Below are 12768 nucleotides of genomic sequence, written 5' to 3'. Positions count from 1 at the left end.
AAAAAAATATGGCGGCCAAAAACATAGTTCATGAAAGAACGTAAAAAAGGCCAAATTTGGCCTTAAAATGCCAATCTGCCAAACCTTAAAAAGGCAAATTTTAAAAACAATGTGGTGGCCTTGATTGTCTAAATTTAGTCTAATAAAATGATGAAAAAAAAATTTAAAAATGAAATTTTTTGGGGTTTTATTTCAGCCATAGGATCTAATAATGTGTTTTATATAAAAATAGTTTTATAACTTTTTGTCTGCCAAAGAATTTACGCCTCTAAACTACACATTTGTCTAAGATATTTTGAAGTAATGCCGAAACCATGACGAAAGCCATTTTTCTCTAAATAATTTATGTAACTAAAATAGGAACTAACATTTATTAAAAAAAAAAAAAAAGAATAAAAATAATAATACGAGGTTTAGAGTTAGCAGCAGGAATACCTTATTAAGTTCCGGCAAGTAAAGTAGAGAATCCAAGGGACATAACTCTTAAAATGATTTTTTTTTTTTTTTAATCTAACTCTTCAATTAACGTTTGTTTGGGTTTTCTCTTTTCCTGTCGGTAACGAATATGTACAGCCGATGAAATCTCAGGTCATACCCAATCGACTCATACAGTTATTGAAAGAAAGGAACTTTGTTGAGAAATGCGTCGTTCCATTTATCGATGGTTGCGAACAAACCGTTTACAATTACGGACCGGCGGGAGCTTTACTTCGACATAACATCGTAAGTGAATGGAGAAACTTCTCAATACAAAATGCCGACAACGAAAACTGTTACCTCATCGAAAACGCCATCTCTGCTCCAACTCGAAATGTCGAGCTGTCAACTTCTCATTCAAGCTCTGTTGTAAAGGGACTTCGATCAAGACTTGTGCCTGGTTGTATGGGACATTATATTGAGGTCTTAAAGCATGTTAACAAACGACTACCTTTCACTATCGCACAGACCGGCGTGTGTTATCGAAAGTATGAAAATAACAATGGGAACCCCGACGGAATTAGGGACGACCCTTTTCTCTTTGACGCTTCTGAGGTGACAGACATGACCCAACTTTACTTCTGTAGTCCGGACAGTCTCTTATGGAATTTCAGTAATCACCAGAAACGCCGGCTTCACTGGTGGCGTCAGTTTGCGAACTCGCCATCGAATTTTCAAATCTCCGAGATCAAGCAGACCCCTGCCAGCGACAATTCGCTGATACTGTCCTGTAGGATTTTGTACAAGTTCCCGTGGGGCATGGACACTGTCGAAAATCTTGTAAATTGGGGTGACGGACCTTTGAAAAAGTTAAAGAGCTCATCAAACACAGCCGGGTCGGTGCTCGCTAAAAAGGGGCGCTTAATTGTGATTCCGGCGATGATCGAGGCTAGTGCAGTATTGGAACGAGGGTTTTTAGCTCTTCTAATCGATTCGTTTCGCGAGAAAATTAAAACAAAGACACTTAAAAATCTTAAAATTCACGACGCTGCTGATAATATTAGATGTTTGTTAAAACTTGATAATAAATTAACGCCGTATAAAGTAGCGGTTACTATAACGACGACGAGTAAACGGAAAGAGACGAGGATCTTAGCTGAACACGTGTTGAGAGAAGTCCGAAGTTGCCATGTCGCTACTTTGGGGAATTTAGACGTGGCTGGTAGTTTGGAGAGTCAGTTCGATCTCTATGATCAAATTGGTGTACCTTACATTATAATAATTCGAGAATCTACTCTGGACACGGGCCTTGTCGACGTGCGAAATCGTGATACGACCGTCAAGGAGCCTGTGCATATTTCAAAGATCAAGGAATACGTCCGACAAAATTTAACCTTTCTCCTTGCAGAAGCGGGTTGAAAAGGTTTGTTTCTTTAAATATGCAGTAGAAGTCTAAAATTCAACCTAATTAAAAAAAGAAACATAGGAATACAGGAAAATCTTGGATGTACGTACCTGTCATGGAACGAAAATGTCATATTCCAAATACCGTATCGCGTAAATTGATCAAGTTATATATGACTCTTTTTTTTTGCTTTTTTTTTTTTTTATAGCGATTAATAGCAAACTAGGGTATATATATATATATATATATATATATATATATATATATATACACGAAATAAATGTTACCGTAGCTAATAAAAGTTAATTTTATACCTATCTGGCTCGTTTGTTTTGGTTTTCAAATAGTTTTTAGTGCACTTTATTTCGTCTAAGTTTTTCCGAATGGATTTGAAAATATATGACGGCGTCTTCTTTGGAAGAAGCAAGCCTCATTTTGATTTCAAGGTTTACAGGTGATTTGATTTGTTTTTTTGATATGTTTTTTTTTTTTTTAACGAGAGTACCCAGCGCAGTATAAACGTCTCAACCTCCTCATGTTAGGAACAGCTTTCTAGGTTGGGAGTATTTATTCCTAAAGGCGTTCTTAACATACCACCATTTTTTTTCTTCCACTCGGAAAAACTGAATTTTTTAGATTAAATAAAGAGCAATAGAAACTACTTCAAAACCAAAACTAATGAGCCAGGTAGGTATAAAATTAACTTTTATTAGCTACGGTAACATTTCTTTCATATATATAATCATCCACATACAGTACTGTTTCGCTGTATCACGGCTAGACAGGCAACTATTTCAAGCCAGGATCAAAACCCGACCACCCGTACAACAGTCAAGGCTTTGAACCATTACACCAATCAGCAGCTGCTGTGTGGGCAGTGAATTAATGATGTTTTTACATCATCCAAATACCTAAGCTCGATTTGTTTACACAAAGAGCTTATAGCTGTTTGTTCGCTTAAATTACCGCAAAGGGTACACATTACAGGCCTTAATTTGATTTCTATTTCTGGAGAGGCTGTTAAGAGGGGTGGGGTAATCCGTGATGAATTTTAAATATGGCAGAACAAGACAGTTTTCGCTTCCTCATAAAATTTGATTTTCTTAATTAAAAAAAAAAAAAATGCTTGATTAATTTGTGATATTTTAATTCCGTGATGAATACGTACATAATAAAGATTTTATTTTTTATATAGGTTGAATTATGGACTTGCACCAAACATGCTTAATCTTGTTTACAGGTATTTAAGTCCGAATGTTATTTATGCCCTAAACAACTTTTCTTCTTTTTTTTTTCTGTTTTTTTTTTTTTTTTTTTGACAAAGGTACATTATACTTAACAACGAAAAAAGGTGAAAAACAAAAACAAGCAACAACAAAAAAAAACGAACATAAAACAAAATTACAACTAATAATTTTTACCGAATGCAAGAAAAGGCACTAATCATAGAATGCAAGACAAGGCACTTAATATTTAAAACTGACTATAAAAAGAAAATAAGCACAAAAATCTTATATACTTATGTGTTAGATTTTTAAAAAGACAGTACACTAAAAATTACATAAATTCATTCAGTATTTTTGTTATAAAAACAAATGTGATTATCGACTTCTCTCATCAGCCAGTTTTTGTCTTCTTTGAAATCAATGGCAAATAAATCCAAGTAAAATTGTCTGCTTGACTTTTTATTGACTTTTTGCAGTTGTTATCGCTTTCTGATAAGCTGATCAATTTGATTAGTGCTCAGCATATTCTGACGGTTTACATCAGTTACCGGTTGAGAGCAGACATTTGTGAAAATGCAGTCCGTAAAGTGCTGCAGCAGTACCACTTTTAGTTTTAAAATTGTTGCATTTTATTTATTTTGAGTTTTTGTAAAGTTTTGCTTTTTATTTTGCAATTACTAAATATTTAATTTTGCAATTACTAAATATTTAATTTTGCAATTACTAAATATTTATTTTTGCAATTACTAAATATTTAATTTGCCTCCGTGTCTACGAAATTCAAGGAATGCTACACAACTCACAATATTTATTGGGGTTTGTATTACTGTACACATAGATTCGAAAAAGTTGTCAAAAAACAAATATATAACAAATAAATGTCATCAAAGGCAAGATAAGTTACTTTTCTGCCAAACTGGATATATTTTTTGTGTTTTTATTCAATGTAACATATTTATTCAGCTCGAAAAACATAGTGTTTACCGATGTATTCGAAAATTCAAGATGGCATCTCACACCCTCTTTAACACCGTAAGTATGGAAAAAGGTGTTATAAATAAAAAACTATACAAAATCCTATCAAAAACCCACCGAATATATGTCAACCTATGTCACGGTAACATATATTGAGCGAGTTTTTAACAGTATTTTATCCGGTTTTTTATTTATAACATCTTTTCCCACACTTACCGTGTTAAAGAGAGAATAAGACGCCATCTTGAATGTTCCAATACATCGGTAAACACTGTGTGGTTTTCGAGCTGAATAAACATGTTACATTGAATAAAAACACGAAAGATATATCCAGTTTGGTAGAAAAGTAACTTATCTTGCCTTTGATAACATTTATTTGTTATATATTTGGTTTTTGACAACTTTTTCGAATCTGTGTACAGTAATACAAACCCATTTATTGAAAGGTTCATTATGCCGCAAATTGTTTTAAATTGTGGAAACTTTCTCCACTGAAAGGTAGAGGTTAACAAGGATTTTGCAACAATGGTTTGTTGCAACCTGTGGTTAGGTAAAAATTGTAGAACCTTGTCGATCTGGTAATAAGGGTAATGATTCAATTTCCTTCAACTCCAATCCCAAACTGAAATCACAACCAAAATTCAGTTCACTCCATCCTTCTTATAATCCAATTAGCCAATCAAATAAGTTAAACGTAACAACTAACAATATAAAAAGAGTCATCACCCATACAAAAGGTTTCTGCTGCCACTCTTCCTGAGAGTCGCAGGTAAGTGCTTCAAGTTTTCTCAATAAAATAAAGAAGAACTTAAAAACAGTTTCAGTGAATAAAAAATATTTTTTTAAATATTTAAAAAAATTATTTTTCCGTTTTGTGCAAGATTAAACATGAAGACAGGGAGAGGGGCACTTTGGGTTGTTATAAAAAATAGTAAGCTTATTTAGAATTTCACTTATTTAAAAAAAAAAAAAAATTATGGTGTACATACTTCTTACGGAATGAAAATGTTAAATTCCAGAAATCACAAATTGATAAAAAAAATTATGGTGTACATACTTCTTACGGAATGAAGATGTTAAATTCCAGAAATCACAAATTGATAAAAAAAAAAAAAAAATTATGGTGTACATACTTCTTACGGAATGAAGATGTTAAATTCCAGAAATCACAAATTGATGAAAAAAAAAAAATAAATAAATGTATTCATGAAAATCAGATTTTACCGATTAATTATTTTTGGCAGCTATTGATAATCTCTTAGTTCTGGAGATGTTGAAAAGAAAAGAAAAAGTTAATTTAAGTTGTCAGTCCTTGTGAGTTGTCTAAACCCTAAACAAATATGTCGCTCTGCAGCTCTCCCATTCAGATCACTGTAAAATGTGATTTTCTTAAATTAAGAAGAAAGAAAAACAAACTAATTGACCAATTTACATAATCTTTGGAATATGACAACTTTTTTTATCAAAGATTTCTCAGTACTTTTTTAAATAAGTGTAATTCTAAATAAGCAGCAAAAATAGTTGTGATTGAAGTCCTCGGCATTTCCCGTAGGTGGAGCGATCGGCGATAAACAACTTATTCCAAGGGAGAGGGTAAGGTCTGGGAGGATGTCTTTGCACGGGCACGAAGGCCAAGCCTCTGAGCAAGTCATATCCTTGTGTGGTTTGTTCATTGGAATGTATTCTAGCCTGACACTACCATTGGGAAACAGGATCTCTTCTATTATCTCCTTTATAAATGGAACTCTATTCTAGACAATTACCAATAAATGCTAATAATAAAAGTAATATCAGTAACATAGGCAGACTTTTATATGAGGAAATTACGGAAACATCCAACAAACATCATTTGAAAGAAACATTTAATATTATTTTGCTTTGCGAATTTCCTTGAAATTGTTTTGGAATTGCATGAATTATCTCCCTTTCACCCTCATTTTTAGTATATTTTTAATAACTATATATAGATAACTAACAGGCCGGTCGTACAATACGTATAAACATTATATTTTAATTAATGCAGAATTTGTAAGTATTAAACATAACCTTAAATTCCTTAAAAAAAAAAAATTTAAAAAAAATGAGGTAAAAAAGAAAAAAAAAAACAAGGGCATGCGAGTATATCATGTTTTTTTTTCTAAACAGTTCACTTCTTGTAAGTAAAAAAAATATTCGAGCTGAGCTCAAAACCAAAACCTAAAGACAGTGAGTCAATACGAAAATCATTAAGCCAGCTTGACACGATCTTTAAAAAGTGTTTTCAAACCTACTTATTTTTAACATAATAAATCTGTCATGCGAACCATTCACGCATGCGCATTTGTGAAACAGCAAACAGATAAAAATCTGACGACCCCCCCACATACCAATTTTTAAATTTTGACACCTTAGAAGCCCGTTTTTCATCCTGCAAAAACGATTAAAAAGTTTTTCACATGTCTGAATATCCTATATACCAAATTTCAAGTCTGCAGATCAAAAATCTGTTGAGTATATAGGTTGAGAAGTGTCTTCACACACATGCATTTTCACTTTTATAGATATAAAGAAAGCTATTCTGTCAACCGGAAGTTTTTTTTTGTTTTTTTACTTTCATTTTTCTTTTGTTTTCTTTTTTTGTTTTTAACTTGAATATGATATTGAAAGTTAACTTTGATTATTACGACATTGTTTGCTCATAAAAGTATTGAATGAACTAAAGTTTTATAAAACTGTAATTAATTTTGTTAAGATGTTTTAATCTATTTATAAAATTATTGAATTTAAAAAAGCTTACAAAACTTTGAATCTTTTAATGCATGACGATTTGCTAAGAACTTTAAAACCAGTTTAAATGACATTCCATTTGGCAGTTTAAATGCTTTCAAAGTACGAAAGTAATTCTCAAAGTGGTTCATTTTAAGATTAATATAACTGACTTGTTGACGAATAAACTGAAATGCATTATGGTGGATTAAATTTCGCGATTAAATTTCGCGATTAAATTACGTTTTTAAATAGGAGTTTTAAAATTCGTTTTTAGTTAATGCTATTGCATTTCTGATTCCAATAAGTATTTGATTAATATTAAAATAAAAAAACTAATAATTCAATGCGTAATTATCACAGTTACATTCAGGCAAAAATACTCAAGCACACACCCATGCAAGGTTACCTCATAATTTTATTAATGATAAGAGATGCCTCACTTGTTTTAATTAACAATCTCATTTTGACTTAAAATTTTAGTTGGTTCTTGTCCAGAATTCCCTCTATATTAAAAAAAAAACATTAAAGAAACATTTGTGTCTTTGTGTCTAAAAAAAAAAAAAACAACTGAAAAATATGTGAGTTGTAGTAAAAAAAAAAATAAGGGAGGCAGTTATTAGGTTGATGCAAAAATAATGTTTTTGATATTCAACTATATATATATATATGTAACGACATTATTTTTGCACCAACCTAATAATTATTGCTCAAGAGGATCAAATCCATTCATATTTGGCCCTGTCGGTGGGGCATTAGAATATGCCGACTGCCCCCCTTCAGAGGGTAAAAGTCCCTCAATGGGGGTCCTGGATATGACCTTAAACTATATCCAGTGGTGAGGCCCCAGCTTATGGGCTTTGGGGAGTGTGGAGCCACCCTTTAATTACCATTGCTCCCAGGTCCACTCTGACCCGGACTAGTAGTACCTGTTAGGGTCCCAACTATGGGTTAAATAGAAACCGACGTGAAAACAACAAATATATTCTATTAAAAAAATTTTTCTTCAAAATCTTTGGATTCGGCATTAAATAACCCGAAAAGGGTTGATATGCCGTAAAACAAAAACGATCAACCAACCATTCATATTATAAAATAAAAATATTGTTTCCCTTATATTTCTGTCTTTACATTAACTTGCACAGATAACCATAAACCGCCTGTGATGCATTCCACAATGGCATTTATTCTGCATTTATACGGCCTAACCTTTACCCTAATCATGTCTAGAGTCTCAGCACATTAAAAATTCTGCTTTCTAGGAAAAGAAAACAAAGAAAAAAAATATGCAGATTCTAATTAAAAATAGAGCAAGCAGGAAGACCCAACCTTGCTCGGGATTGAATAATGAAAAAGAACACAACTATGTCCTTTTTCATTATTCTCATAATACTTTCATATTTGTTTTGTTTTGTTTTGTTTTTTTATTTTTACTACCCCCCCCCTCCTCTCCGTTTTGCTCCTTCATATAGTCAGAAGAAATTGATATCAAAGAAAATAGATCTTTCATCATGCAACTGCTACAGGCTTGATTTAAAAAGAAAAAGAATCCAAAGAATTTATTTTTTGAAAAATATTAAAAACTGCCATTAATCAAAAAGTAATTCTTCATCTAAGCAAAACGTAAGCAAAACGTAGATTATCATCTAAGCAAAACGTAAGCAAAACGTAGATTATCATCTAAGCAAAACGTAGATTATCATCTAAGCAAAACGTAGATTATCTTCTGTAAATTTTAAGTAAGTTTTTTTTTCTTTGTTTTTTTTTTGTTTTTTTGTTTTTTTACATGAAGTGAATGCCGGCACGAAGTGATGATTCGTGTACCATGTTTGAATCCTATCAAATTGATAAACCACTTTCATTATAGATGCTGGCAACCTTCACATGGCCCTTCCTGATTCTAAAAAGGCAACCAATGTGACTAATAGAATCAGGATGGTGACAGTGGCTCAGTGGTAACAAATCAAATTGACAACTCGAGGTTGTCAAGTTCAAATCTGGTTCGCTCCACAGAAACGCTTTCGCTTAGAGATGTTGGCAACCTTCACATGGTTTCTTCTGTAAGTATCCGAGGCCTTCTTAGAAAGAATTCTGACGGGAAAGATATCAGGGAAATGAATGCCATCTGTTCCATTCGAAATGAATGATGCTCAACAAGAAGAACAACAGAATAAAACAGGTTAAAAGAAAAACTACATGCTGATTTAACGGAAAAAAAGATGGACACACATAAAACTCAACATTATCATGTTTTTAGAAATTCAATTTGATTTTTTTTTTTTTCATGTGTTCAGATTGCATTAATTTTATCCATATAAAACTTTGTATTTTTATACTTTTCTGTGTGATTTTCTTTTTCTTCATTATTTGTTCTTTTTTTTTTTTTTTACCTGATACTTGAACATGAAGATTTAGAAATTTCAAAAGAATTAGTCGGGAATTTAGAACGTAATTCGTAATTGTATTGGAATTAGAAAAAAATACTGCAATCGTATCATCACTAGACCCAATATCAAATCATAAGAATATATGACTGATGCTTTCTCTGATCGTACGTTGTCCTATCACAAGGTAGCCTATGATTGTCTTCACACATTGTGTCCCAATGGTGGGGCGCTTCGTGTCCTATGTAGTATCCGGGTTCATTGATCCTTCTACTAGTCCGGTCAGCTTGCTGCAAATGAAGAGTCCTCGCCACAAGCAAACAGAACTCTGGTTTATTAACAATAACAAACTATTTATTAATTTCATCACTTCACAACCGATACTGTCTAATCTAAGGTAAATGCCTACAAGCAGAGAACGATGTCTGACCAGACCAAGTAAAACTCTGTTAACACAGTCTAGTTAACATCATAACATCAAGTGCTGAGGGGCCCCCAAGTCGGGAGCGCTTCACCAGCCCAGCTGTTCAGTTTGCTGACTTTCAACTCAAATCTTTTCAGAATTCTTTTTTCAAAGTACAACCCCTTTTCCTTGCCTCTCCCTCAGGAAGTGGGGGTAGTTAAAAACACCCTTTCGTTCTTCGTCTCAAAGCCTCTCTTTGTCTCAATCATTCAACACCTCTCTCTCTCTCCTTCCTAGGAGGAGGGTGGTTGCTCACACTGATATCTGTGGCAGTTTTTCTGGATTTCTTCAGTCAACACTCTGGGAGGTCACCAACGCCCTTCCAAATACAAACATCTTCTCTGACATCTCGAAAATAATCTTTAATTCTGTCCCCATTTTTGAGACGATATGCCATCTGGGTTGTATGTAACAAACCAAGAATGACAACTCAGGGGTTGGTCCCTTATCGCTAGCCAAGTCTTTGCATTTCTCTGCACTCTGCATCCCATCTCGTCTGATCAAACACCCTTTGCATGCAATCATGATCCCATTGTGTCACAAATAGTGTATTCATTCTTTTTACAGACTCTTATCCTCATCTTAACTGCAATGCGATACTGAGTGTTGTAACTGTATCCCCAGTAATTACTGACTTCCATAGTTGTCTCACCACATTTTTGGCTAACTTTGGGTAGGATTGAAATCGCTATCTTCTGACAATGCTCACCTGGAACCATAGAAACTCAACACTTTTATCCATTGCACCACAGGCTCTGATGATGGTCAAAACCTGGTGAAACAACAACAATTATGAAGATGAGGATAACAGTCCTCAAAAAGAATGAATACATAAATTATCAAGCCTCATCTCAAAGGATACCCCCCAAAATAAAAATAAAAGTGATAAAATAAATAACATAAGGATTGTATTGAATTTGTAAAAAGAATTTTATAAATGAGCTAATTTTGGCAAGAAAAGTAAAGTTGATGCAACCGCGGCAATAGTCGGACATTTTGAAAGCTGAAGTCGTCATGCTATGGAGAAGATTAAATTACAATTTCAGTTGGACTTTGAAGAAATGCCGGTGTCATCTATAATATAAATCTCACCTGTCTGGTTAAATGTGTATATGTATGTATGTATAAATGTATGGCTGCCTTAAACTTTCAACAGAGGCGGCGCATTTTCTCGAGATTGGTATTGTTTTGAAACTCGACCCTTTGGACGAAAATATCGAAAAATTGGCTAAAAACATAAATTCCTTCACCCTCAACTGGGCACTTTTCTCCAAGGAGAGGTTGCTTTATCCGCCAATATTTTCGAAAGTCATCCCCTCTTTTCGATTATCTGGCCTTAATTTAAACCTTTGTAACTTCCTGTTTGGCAATGGATGCAATGGCAAAAACGTCACACTTTTTTTTTCACATTTTTGTCCTCCTTCATGGTACGGGTTCGAGCCTGCCAGCCTACGATCACTTTTTTTTTTTTTTTTTTTTTTTTTTTTTTTTTTTTTTTTTGCTCAACACACACCTCCAAACACCCGGGCAATGCCGGGCACCCATGCTAGTTTTATAGAGAAGATAATTACAATTCGATGGACGTACGTCAAAACAATATGATAAAAAAGCGGATATATCTCGGGTCGATCCTTGGACCTTTATTATTCCTGATATTCATAAATGACCTACCTGATAAAATTGTCTCTGAGATGGGTATATTTGCGGATGACACCAGACATGGGGGAAAAACAAATGAACAAATATCTAAGGCAATGGCGGAAACCCTAGAAGAAGACCGCCAGTCTGTAGTGGAATGGGGACAAAAACGAATGGTAACATTCAATGCTGCCAAAACCAATCTTCTTTCCGTTAATAATTACAAGAAACCTTCTCAACCTCCAATAGCTATGGCTGATGAAACATTACCTAAAAGTACTTCATTCAAACTCTTCAGTTTAACATTAACAAGGAACATGAACTAGTATAGATACACCAAGGTTAATGCCATGGCTGCTGCAAAGAAGGTGGGCTTTCTCTATTGTGCTAGAAAATTACTTATGCCTGAATGTATCCTGTACCTCTACAAGGCCACCATGCGCCCATGTATGGAGTATTGTTGCCACATTTAGGCTGGGGCATCTGCTACTCGTCTCTCAATCCTGAACAAAGTTCACAGCAGAGTCACCAACTCTGATGTAAAAGCGTAAGGTCTACTGTCTGCTCTGTCTTGTGGCCGCCATTACACCGACTGAGATTAGCAGTTGTACCAAATGTGTGGTTGGTTCTTCTCAAAGCCTTCAAATCATCTGTGGATTTCCGAACAACTTGTTTGTTTTGGTGGACCTCATGCATTAAAATTGACGGGAGTATCATCATTTTTTTTTTTTTTTCATCAACTATGGGTACATACCTCATACCGATTTTTTTCTTTACTTTTGTATTTTAATATAGGGAGGATTCTAGACAAACATTCAAAACGGCATAGGTAATTAAATTAACTTTTTCAGTGTTATATATACAAAAAAAATAAAAACAATTCAAAAGAAAAAGGATGGAAAACTTGGAGTTATCTGCCTTGTCGATTTATTTATACATCGACCAAGTTTCTTTTTCAGGTCACTTGTTTTGTCCAAATTTCATGTTGATGTTTAAACTTTACAGTATCTACTGTTTGTAATTTTTTTTTTTTTTTTTTTTACACAGGCATCACCACATTATCAAGGCCAATAGGCCACTCGAGGATAAGGGTTAAAGAGTGTACAGTAGAAATTGGACAATATAGTAATCATTAGTAATGAAAATTCAATAAATTTGTTAACTTATATGGAACGGCTCATCAAGAACTTATTTACGTTAGACTTGAAGACAACCATATTGTAGTCAGCCGGAAAGCAGGAAAACTGAAGACAATTCCACAGGCGTGCAGTTCTAAGAAAGAAGCATTGTTCATGGAATCTATGTTTAGGTTTAGGCACAGATAAAGAGTGGGGGGAATTATTGATAGTGTTTTCAGCTAGACGAGTGTTTCTTGTGAAAGTTTGGCGAGGGGGGACCATAGATTGAAGCTCAGTCGAACACTTTCCATGAAAATAACGATACATCAGAGACAAACTCGCAACATCTCTTCTGTGAGATAGAGGTTGCAAGGAAGAGAAAAGGACATCTCCTACG

At 34.0% G+C, this 12768-nt stretch overlaps 1 protein-coding gene across 1 annotated transcript; it reads left to right on the top strand.

Moving 5' to 3' along the window:
• The first annotated feature begins 487 nt into the window (after window positions 1-487).
• LOC145248936 (DNA polymerase subunit gamma-2, mitochondrial-like) lies at window positions 488-9103 on the top strand. Its single transcript, XM_080110729.1, has 2 exons — window positions 488-1840; window positions 8636-9103. The coding sequence occupies exon 1, from the start codon at window positions 577-579 to the stop codon at window positions 1834-1836; it is 1260 nt and encodes a 419-aa protein (XP_079966855.1). The 5' UTR covers window positions 488-576; the 3' UTR covers window positions 1837-1840; window positions 8636-9103.
• The last annotated feature ends 3665 nt before the right edge of the window (window positions 9104-12768 follow it).

Source organism: Euprymna scolopes, chromosome 27 (genome assembly GCF_053919585.1).
Source record: "Euprymna scolopes isolate OS-2025 chromosome 27, ASM5391958v1, whole genome shotgun sequence".
Taxonomy (NCBI): domain Eukaryota; kingdom Metazoa; phylum Mollusca; class Cephalopoda; order Sepiida; family Sepiolidae; genus Euprymna; species Euprymna scolopes.
Note: the sequence above shows the minus strand (reverse complement) of the source record. Positions and strands in the feature narration are given on the sequence as shown.

What these genes read in the sequence shown, in the direction of transcription:
- LOC145248936 (XM_080110729.1), top strand. Translation starts at nt 577, where the DNA reads ATGAAATCTCAGGTCATACCCAATCGACTCATACAGTTATTGAAAGAA.